Genomic DNA, 13,344 nt, shown 5'->3' with positions numbered 1-13,344 from the left:
TAAATGCTAATAACTAAAAATGCAATGACAGACCAACATTGATAACACTCATAAAGCCCTATAAGAGTTATTATTATTTACCTGCAGTCATTTGCTTGAGATCAGGCGCTCAAGTGTGATTTGCATGGGTCCAGACTGTAGTATTAGTTACAGTAATAATAATAATAATTATTATTAATAATCATATAATCATTGATATTTGTTGTATTAACTTGCATGCTAATGATTGGCATATACAGTTCCGGAAAAAAATAAGAGACCACTCCCAAAATGATCAGTTTCTCTGGTTTTACTATCTGTATCTGTTTGAGTAAAATTAAATACCGGTACATTTTTTTTGTTTTATTCTATCAACTACCGACAACATTTCTCCCAAATTTGAAAGAAAAAAAATATTGACATTTAGAGCTTTTATTGGTTAATGACTAAACTAGTCTAAACAACAAAAACATTAAGTCTTTTCAGACCTTGAATAATAATATCCCCAAAGCAATTTCAGTCAAAAGCAACTGGACTTGGTTATTTGTCTAGGAAAACGTTTCACCTCTCATCCAAGAGGCTTCATCAGTTCATGCCTCTCAGGTGCTTGTGTTCTTCCCCTCGGGCCTGTGAGCTGGTGGGTACGTTTTCAGCTCTGTGTTGCAGGGTTCTGATAACTATTATTTAAAACAGTACAATTTTATGAAATAAATAACTACATAAAAATAAATAAATGTTGGATATGTTATTGACTTTAGCTGTGATGATGTGTCCCCTGAGTTACCGGCGGTGTCAGTGGGTGCACTGCCATCCTCGGCTTTGGTGCATCATTCGGGGTTCGATTACTTTCCCCTGTGACCTGCATGTGACGTCATTTCAACACTTTTTCTACTCGTACCCACAAACTGAATTCGTGTTCATAGGGCAGATTTCGTAGTCTTAGAAATTAATTAAATTCAATTTTATTTATAGTGTAAAATCATAACAAAGGTTATCTCAGGACACTTTACAAACTAGGTAAAGACCACACTCTATGACTTATTTATGATAAACATAGACCCAACAATTCCCCGTAGAGTACGGTGGCAATGAAAACCTTCCCTATTACAGGCAGGAACGTCAGACAGACCCAGCTCTGTGGAGGACGGCCATCTGTCTGCACCGGTTGGGGAGGAAGAAAAGGAGAAAGAAAGAGAGAAAAGACGGACAGATGGACAGAGAGAGACAAAGACAGAGACAGACACACTTCCAGTAACTATAATAATATCTATAGTAATTAGAGTTGTACTCACAGCTTTTAGATTCATACTCACATAAAAACAATCCTAACCCGAACAATTTCTCAGAATTGTGTATTCTGAATTGGGGGGACAACTTTTTTATTTACGAATACGAATGGTTAGAATCACGGATGATTCTTTTAATCATGGACACATCTTTTTGACAGCTGTCTTACTCCATAATGATCAAGGTGGGGTTGCAGCCTAATGATAATCACAGAATACAAACTTTAAAAATGCTTTCGGATACCAGAAGGTCAGTGCACGCTGTTCAGCACCGCTATAGCTTTTGGATAAAAACTGTTCTTAAGTCTGTTAGTCCTATCATTCAGAGACCTGAAACGTCTGCAATAACTCAAAGTGTTGGTGACCTGGGTGGAACGAATGCCTTAGAATGTTTTTAGCCCTACTAAGACAGTGAGAGCTGTACAGTTCTTCCAGGGTGGGGAGTGAGCAACCAATGATCTTTTGGGCTGTGTTAACAATCCTTTGGAGGGCTTTCCGGTCAGCCACTGTGCAGCTGGCAAACCACACACACATACAGTAAGTCAGTATGCTTTCTATGGAGCAACGATAGAAAGACACCAAAAGTTTCTCAGTTAGATTGTTATTCCTGAGAACTCTCAGCAAGTACAGTCTCTGTTGTGCTTTCTTGATGGTGGTTGTGGTTGTGAGGAACGGTGCCCTGGGACAGTAACTGGTTAAAAATTGTGGTAAAAACCCCAGCCAGCTGGTCTGCACAGTCCTGGAGCCCCTATGCCGAGATGCTGGTCCTGATGCTTTCCTCTGCTTCACCACCCTCAGCGTGTGTCGCACCTCGTGCTCCTCCACTGTGAGAAGGTGACTGCTGTGGGCTGAAAGATGTGGTGTGGTTGTGTCCTGTGAGGTTGCCTCAAAGCGGGTGAAAAAGTGGTTCAGCTCCTCTGCCAGTGAGATGTTACTGGCATCAGCAGAGGTGTTGTTCGGTCTATTGTTGGTGATGTGCTGAACCCCCTGCCACACCTGCCTGGAGTTGTTGCTCTCAAAGCAGTCCTCAATCTTCCTCTTGTAGTCAGCCTTGGCCTCCCTGATGCCTCTCTTCAGGTTGGATCTGATCACCAGCCCTGAAAGCGATGTTTCTCTCCCTGAGCAGGCACTGCACTTCTTTTGTCATCCACGGCTTCCTGTTTGGGTAGAACCGGATGCACTTTTCTACAGTTACATTGTCTGTGCAGTATTTTATATAGTCCAAGACAGATGTTGTGTACTGCTCCAGATCTTGGTGTTTAAAGATGTCCCAGTCTGTTGACTCAAAAAAGTCCTGAAGCTGTTCAGAAGCACCTTCAGGCCATGTTTTAACACTTTTCCTGCGAGGGGTGTATGCTGGTATTAAATGGAGGGTCATGTGGTCTGACTGACCGAGTTGAGGAAGTGGTTTAGCCTTGAAACCTTGTTTAATGTTGGATTACACCTTCTCTAGTGGAGTGTCTCCCCTGGTAGCACATGTAACATGCTGATGGAGTTTGGGAGTGCAGTCTTTGAATCCACATGATTAAGGTCCCCAGCAATGATGTGAATAGCCTCAGGAAACGAATTCTGTTGGCTGCTGATAGTGTCATATAAATGTCAGAGTGCCACGTTAGCATTAGCATCCGGAGGAATGTACACAGCTGTTGGCATCACAACTCACGAGGCAGATAAAAGGGCCTGCACTTGACAGTTACATACTCCAGATGTGGCGAGCAGTGGCTGTTAATTGTCCTAGTGTCAGTGCACCGGCAGTTGTTAACATAAATGCAAAGCCAACCTCCGTGGCTCTTACAGGAGTCTCTTGTCTTGTCATGCCGGAATGTTGTGCGACCTGCTAGCTCAATAGCTGTATCCAGAATGGAAGGATTAAGCCAAGACTCTGTGATGAGCAGCATGCAGCAATCCTTCACAATGTTGTTATTTGCAACCTGTTATCTTAGTTCGTCCATTTTGTTCACCAGTGATCTTGCATTTGTGAGGAAGATACTCGGAAGCGGCAGTTTGTGTGGGAGCTTCCTTAGCCTTAGCAACAGGCCAGCTCTGCATCCGATCCCGTCTGGGATGGTAATCCAGGTTGAGCCGGGGTGCCTAGCTATATCCACGGGTATTTTGTGCGAGCGAATAAAGTCAGTTGTAACAGACCGCTCGCTGTGTAAACCTATTCCTAAGAGATCCTTCCGGCTATAGATGGTGTTTGCCGAACAGGATTTTAACAAGAATAGTATAAATGGACACACTAGTAAATAAACAAACACCGAAAGGGAGAGCACTCAGACGCTGTGTCTGAACGCGCCGCCATCTTGCCAGATATAAACTTAATTTATTCTATTCCTTTATTTTGTGTTACACTCAATTTGGTCATGTATCTCACTGCACTTGAAGCAACATGGAAGGTCCAAAACTGTCTGGTTTAAGATTGACAGGCTGGAGTGTCAGGGGACTTAATAAGCTAACTAAACTGAAACAGGTAATGAACAGACTTAAAAACCTACATTCTAAAATAATTGTTTCTTCAGGAAATTCATATCACAGTTACTGAAGTTAAACAAGTACAACGTAGGTGGCCTGGTCAAGTTATACATGCCACATATAACAATTATGCTAGGGGGATGCAAATTCTTCTCCACAAAACAATTCCATTTCAACTTATTAATACAATCCGCGACCCCCAGGGTAGGTTTGTAATCGCCCAGGGTACGATACTGTCTCTCGCATTGAATTTGGTCAGCATATAAGGTCCTATTGAGAATAACCCAAAATTTTTTGAAGATTTCTTCTTAACCTTGTCCTTATTGTATGGCTTAAACATTATTGGCAGGGATTTCAATTGCACTTTCAACCCGTTGGTAGACCGCTCTACAAAAAGTGATCACCATAAAAATCAATCTAGAAAAACAATTTTACAATATATCATGAAAACTTAACCCTGATAAATTGGAATACTCATGTCATTCAGGAATACAAAAGTCCAGGTCTCGCATTGATTATTTTTTAGCATCGCAAGAACTGGTATCCAAAATTAAGGATTGTTGTTATGACTGTATATTCATTAGTGATCACTCCCCCATTTCTATGTCTGTACAAATGGAGAAACTCCAACAGTCCCTCCCTAATTGCCGTTTGCAAGTGAGGTGGCTTAAAATTCCAGAATTTGTTAAATATTTTGAAGATAAGATTGACGTGTACCTTCAGATTAACACTACCCAAACTAACGCATGCATTAGATGGTAATCCTTCAAGGTGTATATTAGAGGGCAAATTATTAATTTCACCAGTACAAAAAACAGGAAACAAAAAGCAGAAATGAATGAAGTGGGAGAAACAAATAAAATCCTTGGAAATAGATATAAATAATAAAGATGACCCTGAAAAACAAAAACAGTTACTAATCTTAAGAACGGAAGCAGCAAAATGTTTACTGTGGCTGAACCAAATTGTTAACTTGGAGAATTAAAAGAATACAATCTGAAAGAGCCATTAATGGCATAGCTACTCAATCAGGGGAGATATCTAACAATCCTCAAGATATTAATAATACATTTAAGACATTTTATCAATCACTGTACCGGTCAGAATGCTCCTTTATATTTTTCTTAATCTGCTCCAGTTCAAAGTGCTCACAGAGGAGGTCCAGGTCCTCGAGAGCATGATGATGGAAGAGTTATTGCAGGCCATAAAAAGTATCAACTCAGGCAAAGCTCCAGGGCCTGATGGCCTTTTATAAAACCTTCCAGAAGCAGTTGTTGACCCCACTTTTTGTTTAACGAGTCATTTAGTAATGGTATATTACCATCAACTTTAAGACTCGCTACAATAATCCTTATTTTGAAACATGGGAAAATACCGACTGACTGCTCCTCATACAGGCCTATTAGTCTTATGGGAGTAGACACAAAAATATTGTGTAACGTTCTTGCTAAAAGGCTAGATCCGCATATCTCCTTTTTGGTACATAGGGATCAGAATGGGTTTGTACTGAAAGGGATTTCATAACATAAGAAGGGTCCTCAACATAATCCACTCTAAAAATAATTACCAGGGATACAGCACTGTTATCTCTGGATGCTAGACAAGCATTTGATAGAATTGAATGGCATTATTTGTTCAATTTGTTACCAAGATATGTGCGGTAGTGACCAATAACAACTTATCAAGCCTGTTTACGCTGGAGAGGTCAACTCGTCAGGGCTGACCTCTCCCCACTATTGTTCATCTTGGTAATTGAGCCTTTAGCCATGTCTATTAGAGCCGAAGCCAATCTGTCAGGAATAACAATCGAAAATCATGAACATAGGATATGCAGACGATGTGATTATTTTTTTGTCAAACTTATTAAACAGTGTTCAGACAGTTTTACATCTAATTAATAGATTTGGTCAGTTTTCTGGATACAGTATTAATATTGCGAAATCTTCTATTCTTTTCCTGAACAAAGATAAAAGAACAAAAAAGTTATAACAACACCCTTTTTTTTGTGCGAGCGAGGGCTTTACCTATCTCGGAATTAAGATTACCCCCCAAATTAATACTGTTGTTTAAGCAAACTATGACCCGTTGATGAGAGAGGTACAAGAATTACTGGAAATATGGACAACAATGCCAATATCGATGGTTGGCCGGATCAACATAATCAAGATGACTATCTTGCAGAAATTCTTATATTTGTTTCAACCACTTCCAAAGCCACTACCAAAATCTTTTTTTAAAGAAATTAATAACGCATTTTGTAGATTTATCTGGAAAAACTGAAAACCTGGATTGAGACTCAGATTATTGTATATACCATATGATAGGGGTGGATTACAGATGCCCAGTTTACAGTGGTACTACTGGGCCGCTCAGCTGCACAGTGTTATATTTTATTTTGTCACACGTTTTCCTCCAGCGTGGGGTCATATTGAACAAGCATCAATATCTAGGCTGCCACTAGACCTATATTTATATTCAGCAGATCTTAAAACTTAATGAAAAAAACAACAAATCCCTTCCTTAAAAACTCTATTGATATATGGTTCAAAGCTCATACACATATTGGTGATCAACCTTTGTTTGAAATATTCAACTCCAAAAAAACTTTTTTAAATACTTTCAATTGAAGCATTTCATCTCATCAAAGTGTCATCAAGATACACATGAACCACCGTTGTCCTGCCTACAGGACATTGTGTAAAAACACATGAATGGGAAACGCCAAATCTCTATACTGTACACAGTACTTGTCTCACATGATAAGGAATCTAGTCATAACAGAAGGAGGACATGACGTTTAGATAATAAGAAAGATATTGAAGAAGCTGAATGGGCGACAGCTTGCATAAAAGCTCAAATAAAAACCATTAATACTCGCATGAAACTGCTACAACAGAAGTGGTTAATGAGGACATACATTATGTATGATACATAACCCCTGAGAAACTCAATAAATGGTCCCCTGACACTTTCCTGGCAAACGTCGGCATTTATCAATTTGGACGTGAGCGGGAGCTACGATCAAATCTCACGTCTGGTCTGAGATCGTGTACGCACATTTGAGCCTGTGTATTTGTGGTGCAGCACAGTGAAATCTGGCTGAAAATAATGAACAAACCTCAGCTGTCATTAAGCATAAGCAGTCACATATTAAGAACAGATCAAAACGGATTCTTAAAACGAATAAAAAATAAATAAAAATTGTTGGAGCAATTGATTGTACTCATTTGCGTCTGAAGGCACCACCATTCATCAATCGCAAAAACTACCACTCAATAAATGTACACGTGATTTGTGATGCCAAGCTGTCGCTTTTAAACGTGGCGGTCCGGTGGCCAGGGGGAACAAACGATTCTTTTAAATATCAAAACAGCTCGGCTCCAGCCCCCCGCGACCCCGACATTGAATTAATGAATGAATGTGCTGGCGCGCGGCTGCAGCAAGACGCACTGCAGAGCCAAAGTCATCTCCTCGGTAAGTGGCTACCCTCGATAAACTGAATTAAATCAAACAAGGTAGCAGTCGCTCTACCGCACCGTTGTGACGAAAAGAGAGCTGAGCCGGAAGGCAAAGCTCTCGATCTACCGGTCAATCTTCGTTCCTACCCTCACCTATGGTCATGAAAGCTGGGTCATGACCGAAAGAACGAGGTCGCGGGTACAAGCGGCCGAAATGGGTTTTCTCAGGAGGGTGGCTGGAGTCTCCCTTAGAGATAGGGTGAGAAGTTTGGCCATCCGTGAGGAACTCGGAGTAGAGCCACTGCTCCTTAGCGTTGAAAGGAGCCAGTTGAGGTGGTTCGGGCATCTAGTAAGGATGCCCCCTGGGCGCCTCCCTAGGGAGGTGTTCCAGGCACGTCCAGCTGGGAGGAGGCCTCGGGGAAGACCCAGGACTAGGTGAAGAGATTATATCTCCACACTGGCCTGGGAACGCTTCGGGATCCCCCAGTTAGAGCTGGTTGATGTGGCCCGGGAAAGGGAAGTTTGGGGCCCCCTGCTAAAGCTGCTGCCCCCGCGACCTGACCCCGGGTAAGCGGATGAAGATGAGATGAGATGAGGTATCAGATGATTAACATCTTGGTATGGTTCTTCTAGATGACAAAGGTTATCCTCTAACGGTATACCTAATAACCCTGCTGGCAAACCCCGCTACAGAGCAAGAGCGCCGGTGTTGTGCCGTATTCAGCACCCCTGCCGTGACATGCACCCCCTCGCATTATAGGTGATATTCTGGATCAGAAGGCTGTTGTTTCCACCTATAGGAGTAGTTTATATACAGGTAACCCACAACGGCCAGAACATTGGTTACTTACAGTCTTTAAACTATTTTAAAGAGTTTAAAGTCAAAAACTTGGATAATAGCGAACACAAAATAACACCTTTTTGTATGTTCTGTGGAAATACAAAATGAATTAAATGGATCTTTTGAGCAAGTTGAATGTATTTGCTCTGTACTACTCTACTCTGTAAAGTGTCCTGAGATAACTTTTGTTATGATTCGACACTATAAATAAAATTGAATTGAATTGAATTTGACTTAGCGTTTCCTAAATATAATCCCAGCTTTTCTTGCAATTCATAGGTTCAAAAGTGTGTGCTTATAATGTGGTTACCTGTATATAAGCTACTCCTATAGGTCAAAACAACAGCGTTCTGATCCAGAATATCACCTATAATGCGAGGGGGTGCATTTCACGGCAGGGGTGCTGAGTACGGCACAACACCTGCCCAACAGTGCGCACAGGCGCACTCGGGTCACAGTGGAGCGCTGCTTCGGGTTGACTGCCTCCGTTATTCTTTTCCATACAGTGTTTTTATGGGCCCCTTTTATTCCACTCTTAAGACTGCCAAAAAACACATCTTTATTTTGCTCCATCTCGGATGTCAGGATGGCGATCTCTGTGTCGGAAAAGTTTCTTTTCTTACCAGTGTTTCTTCTCTCCATGTTTGACCTCAGTGGGCGAGGCCATTTAAGGGCGTAACATGTTAATGACGATCGAATTCAGCTGCCGCATTTATCAAGGCCCGCTCATTTGTACGCTGAGATTGGTCAGATACGAATGATCATAAATCACACGTAGGTCCTTTCCTACGACCAAGTCTGCGCTCAGATCTGCGCCCGTTTTCACGCAAGATTGATAAATGAGGCCCAATGAATCAAAGGCACTTTGATTCATGTTAATCAAAGGCACTTTGATTCATTGTGTATGGGAATGTCCTAAACTGGTAGCTTTTTGGAAAATGGTTGTTCAAACTCTAAGCAAAATAACAGGTATTCAGGTACCCTGCTCAGCAAAACTTTGTATTTTAGGGATATACCCAGATAGCTTTTCTGTTAACTCTAAGTGTAAGACTCTCAACTTTGACCTCCTGCAGGCCAGGAGGAGGGTTGCTTTGTCTTGGAGAGAGACTGAAGTATCCTCCACACAATCTTGGATTAGAGAGATTCCATTAGTGTATGTTACACTAGAAAAAGCTAACCTATGTAATCAGGGGTAAAGTACAAGAATTTGAAGAGGTGTGGACACCGTTAATGGACTTTCTCAAGCAACAATAGATTCAATCTATCTGTATTGTAATTTATTTATTATTATTATTTTATGTGGTTATATGTTTTTGTGTGCGTGTCTATTTTTATTAATACTGTTAATTGACCCGTTTGTTTGTTGTTGTTTTTTTTGTGTGTGTGTTTTGTTCTGGGTTATTTTGTATGTATGTGTATGCAGCAAGGTTTGCCTGCATTTCATTGCGCAACCTGTGTGGTATGTGTCAATGTGTTTTGTGTCCTCTTATTGGTAAACAATAAAAACATTGATCGAAAAAAAGCTGGTGTTCTCAGTGTTTATGTGTATATTGATCTACCTTCCAACAGATGCTTGAGGTCCCACAGGACAGAGTAGTGTTCACGGTGGATTGCCAGGATCACAATGCTGGCCTTCCCCACGGCGTCTTCATGGTGTGTCACATCCACCACATGAGGAAATGACTGGGCTGCCAGTTTTGGATGGCGACTTCCCACCACCACATGGAAGCCACAGCGCAGCAGGCGTATGGTCAGGCACTTGGAGAAGTCACCTGAGCCCAGGATAGCCACTGTGGGCTGGACAGGCAGACAGGCAGTCTCTGCATCTCCAGCTCCGCTCTTTGTGCCGTTAGGCAGGAAATATGTCTGCGCATGTTGGAGGTGGAAGGAGGATGGGGCTGTGAGGAACATAGGACTCCTGCTGCCGCCCATCATAGAGATGGAGTCCATCCTTCCTCCCTATAACTTCTTTTTGACTGGTCTTCTGCTTAGGAGGATTTCAGTAGGTCTAAGGGGGGTAAAAGGACAGAAAAAGAGCAGCAAAGTTAACTCACTATTAAATTAATGGTTTTCTTGGGCATTTATTCTTAGCTTCCCCTATATCATTCCAGGTAGAATGACTCTTTCACATATTAAATTCTGTGTAAAGCAATCACAAAAGTGGGATCTGAGTTCATCACATTACAGAAAAATGTGTCATTAACCACTCTAATTTGAAAGAATAAAATATCACCAAGTATGAAAAAATAAGGTTTCCAAATCATAAAAACTAAGCACTGCTCTCTTTACTGAAATGCTTGGGGCATGTCCTCTGGAGCCATTAGAGCTGTTGAGACCACGCCCACTCGCCTATCTCAACTGTCAGTCAAAAAGATGGATGATACATCACAGACTGTTAAATGAATGGATGGAGCAACTGGGTCGGAAAAAGGAAACCAACGAAGAAGTGCCGGCCATTCTAGCGAGCCATACGTTGGTTGCAGAAGACATCCGCTTGCATTCAAGTCAATGGGGAAAATTACCTACTTCTCTCTTGATCTGTCACAACAATAAGTCAGTTGCAGAGGTTTTTATTGTCTCTATCATTAATTTGATGCTTTTTACAATAACCAACAGTGTTCATTTTTTCAAATTCAGTCTTAGTTTAAGTCCAATAGACGATGAAGCAGGGGATGCCTTGGGGCATGGCTTACTTGTGATTGACAGGTCCAAATCTCAACAAATCTCAAACAAGACCACATTTGCCAACTTCTGGCTTTGTGCCTGAACACCACATATTTCCAGTTTAATGGCACTTTCTATAGACAAAAACACGGCTGTGCCATGGGTTCACCAGTATCCCCTATTGTGGCAAATCTATAAATGGAGGAGGTAGAGGACAAGGGTTTGAACTCCTTCAAAGGACTAACACTGAGCCCTTCACATATGTGGACGACACATGGGTTAAAATCAAATCCAAAGAGGTGCAAACTTTTACCGAATACATACACTCAGTGGACAGAAACATCAAGTTCACCAGAGAAGAAGTCAAGGACAACAGTTTGCCTTTCCTAGACTGTGACGTCCATATGGAGAATGACAGAAGCCTCCACATTGGGGTATACAGAAAACCCACTCACACGGATCAATATCTACTGTTTGACTCCCATCACTCCCTGGAACACAAGCTTGGAGTTATCAGGACCCTGCAACAAAGAGCTGATAACATACCCACCAGCTCACAGGCCCAAGGGGAAGAACGCAAGCACCTGAGAGGCGCCCTCACAACTTGTGGTTACCCCAGCTGGATCTTTGTGGAGACGGCAGCTGCTTCCAGAAAGAAAACCCAAGTGGTTGAAAAAGAAAAAGAAAACAAGAGAAAAAACATAGTCATTCTGTATGTGGCTGGGGTATCAGAGAAAATCAGGAGGATCTTCTGTCATGAACGGTACAGAAATAACATACAAAAATGGTGGACCCAATGCAGACACGGACACAAAGTAAAAGTACAAACAAAGGTTTAATGATACTAAACAGACAAACGCAAAACACTACAGAATAAACAGGTAATACAAATGACAAGACGGTCGAGGGAAAAAACAGGAATGAGGAGACGACGGAAGATCGGGGAGACGGACGGAAAACAGGAACACAGGAAACTACGGAGAAACAGAAAACAAACACGATTAGTATACTTAACGACGGGGAGCGTGATAACCACAACGAGGAAGATCTTCAACGAACACCGCACCCCTGTATATTTCAAACCCAGTAATACACTCAGACTGGGACTAGTACATCCCAAGGACAGAACAACACACACCCACAAAAGCAATCTGGTTTATGCTATCCAATGCAACAAGGAATGCATAGATCTCTACATTGGAGAAACAAAACAACCACTGCATAAACGCATGGCCCAACACAGGAGAGCTAACTCCTCAGGCCCGAAATCCACTCCTTTGATGACAACAATGTCCAAATTCTGGACAGAGAGGACAGATGGTTTGAAAGAGGAGTAAAAGAAGCAATCTATGCAAAAGTAGAGAAACCATCGCTAAACAGAGGAGGAGGTCTGAGACACCACCACTTATCTCCAATTTACAATGATGCTCTTTCATCTCTTCCCAGGAGATTCAACAATCTAACCTAACTTTTTAATTTAATTAAACTTCCTCAAGTTACCAGCCCACCACTTATGTAACTGATGTATAGTAATATTTGACCGTGGAACCATATTGATTGCATTGCACAATGGAATCTGGTGGTCAGGCACTTATTAGGTTGGCCCGACCTACAATCTATATTCAAAAAGTCAAGGCAATCACAGAATACATGAGGAAAAGTATAACAGCATCAGCAAAGCTGCATGACATACAGCTACGGCCTAAACATGATGTGGCAACGTGATGGAATTCAACATTTTATATGCTCCAGAGAATGTTACAGATTAAAGAGCCCTTGGGCTCAACGTTTGCCACAGTAAATCCACAGATGCCAACACTGACACTTCAGGAGTGGCCAACTGTGAAAGAGGCCTGTGAAGTACTTCAACCTTTTGAGGAGATCACTACTGAGATGAGCTCAGAGAGGTATACATATGATTTTAGGCCTATACAGTAATTTTTGCAACACAGACTGAGTGAATGTCTTGAGAAAAAAGTCAGTCATTGTTGGAAGGACTTTTAAGTAATATATTTTGTAGAAAGCTGCATTACAATAAACAAAACTCACTGATTATTGCTGATCAATCTTTGCTCAACTTTGTGACAGGCACAAAAGCAATTTTTATTGCATGAGGGCTACAACGATTCATTGCCCATAGACAGCGAACCTACCCAAACAGTGCAACAGTTTTGGATCCGATCAACAGGAACACAGCTGAAATAGACAAAAGACTTGCACTCCTTAAAATGGTCCCTGTACTGGCTGATGCCACATTTTTGGACCCAAGGTTCAAAAAGCATACCTTGTATGCAGGTGAGGCTCAGGTTAGAGTGGAGAGGGCAACCACACAGACAGCAACTCCATCATCAGCTAAAGTCAAAGAGGCTGAAGCTACCCCAGCCCCTCCTGCAAGCACTCAAACTGGGCCTGTTTCTTGGTTTGGGCTGACTTTGAGGAGCAGATAACACGTTTAAGGCCAAATCTACAGAACCCCCATGCTGAGTCGTTGCTTGAGGTCAAGGGGTTTCTGGCTGAACAACTGATTCCCTTCACAGCCGATCTCTTGGAGTGGTGTAAGGTACGGTCACTTGTGTACAAGAACTTATGCACAGTGATAAAGACCAGGCTCTGCATTGTTGCCACGTCAGTGCCCTCACAGAGA

At 41.9% G+C, this 13,344-nt stretch overlaps 1 protein-coding gene across 1 annotated transcript in view; it reads right to left on the bottom strand.

Annotated features, from left to right (window-relative positions):
- steap2 (STEAP family member 2, metalloreductase) overlaps positions 1-9,986 on the bottom strand; it is a gene marked incomplete at both ends in the record, with an annotated part of 65,936 nt that extends 55,950 nt beyond the window's left edge. The window contains one exon of the mRNA XM_083935711.1: positions 9,596-9,986. Within this exon, the coding sequence (XP_083791837.1) occupies positions 9,596-9,986 (391 nt within the window). The remainder of the gene's footprint in view (positions 1-9,595) is intronic.
- Positions 9,987-13,344: the final 3,358 nt, after the last annotated feature.

Source organism: Echiichthys vipera (assembly GCF_963691815.1).
Source record: "Echiichthys vipera genome assembly, chromosome: 21".
NCBI classification, from domain to species: domain Eukaryota; kingdom Metazoa; phylum Chordata; class Actinopteri; order Perciformes; family Trachinidae; genus Echiichthys; species Echiichthys vipera.
The sequence above is the reverse complement of the archived record's forward strand: the minus strand, read 5'-3'. Positions and strand labels throughout refer to the sequence as shown.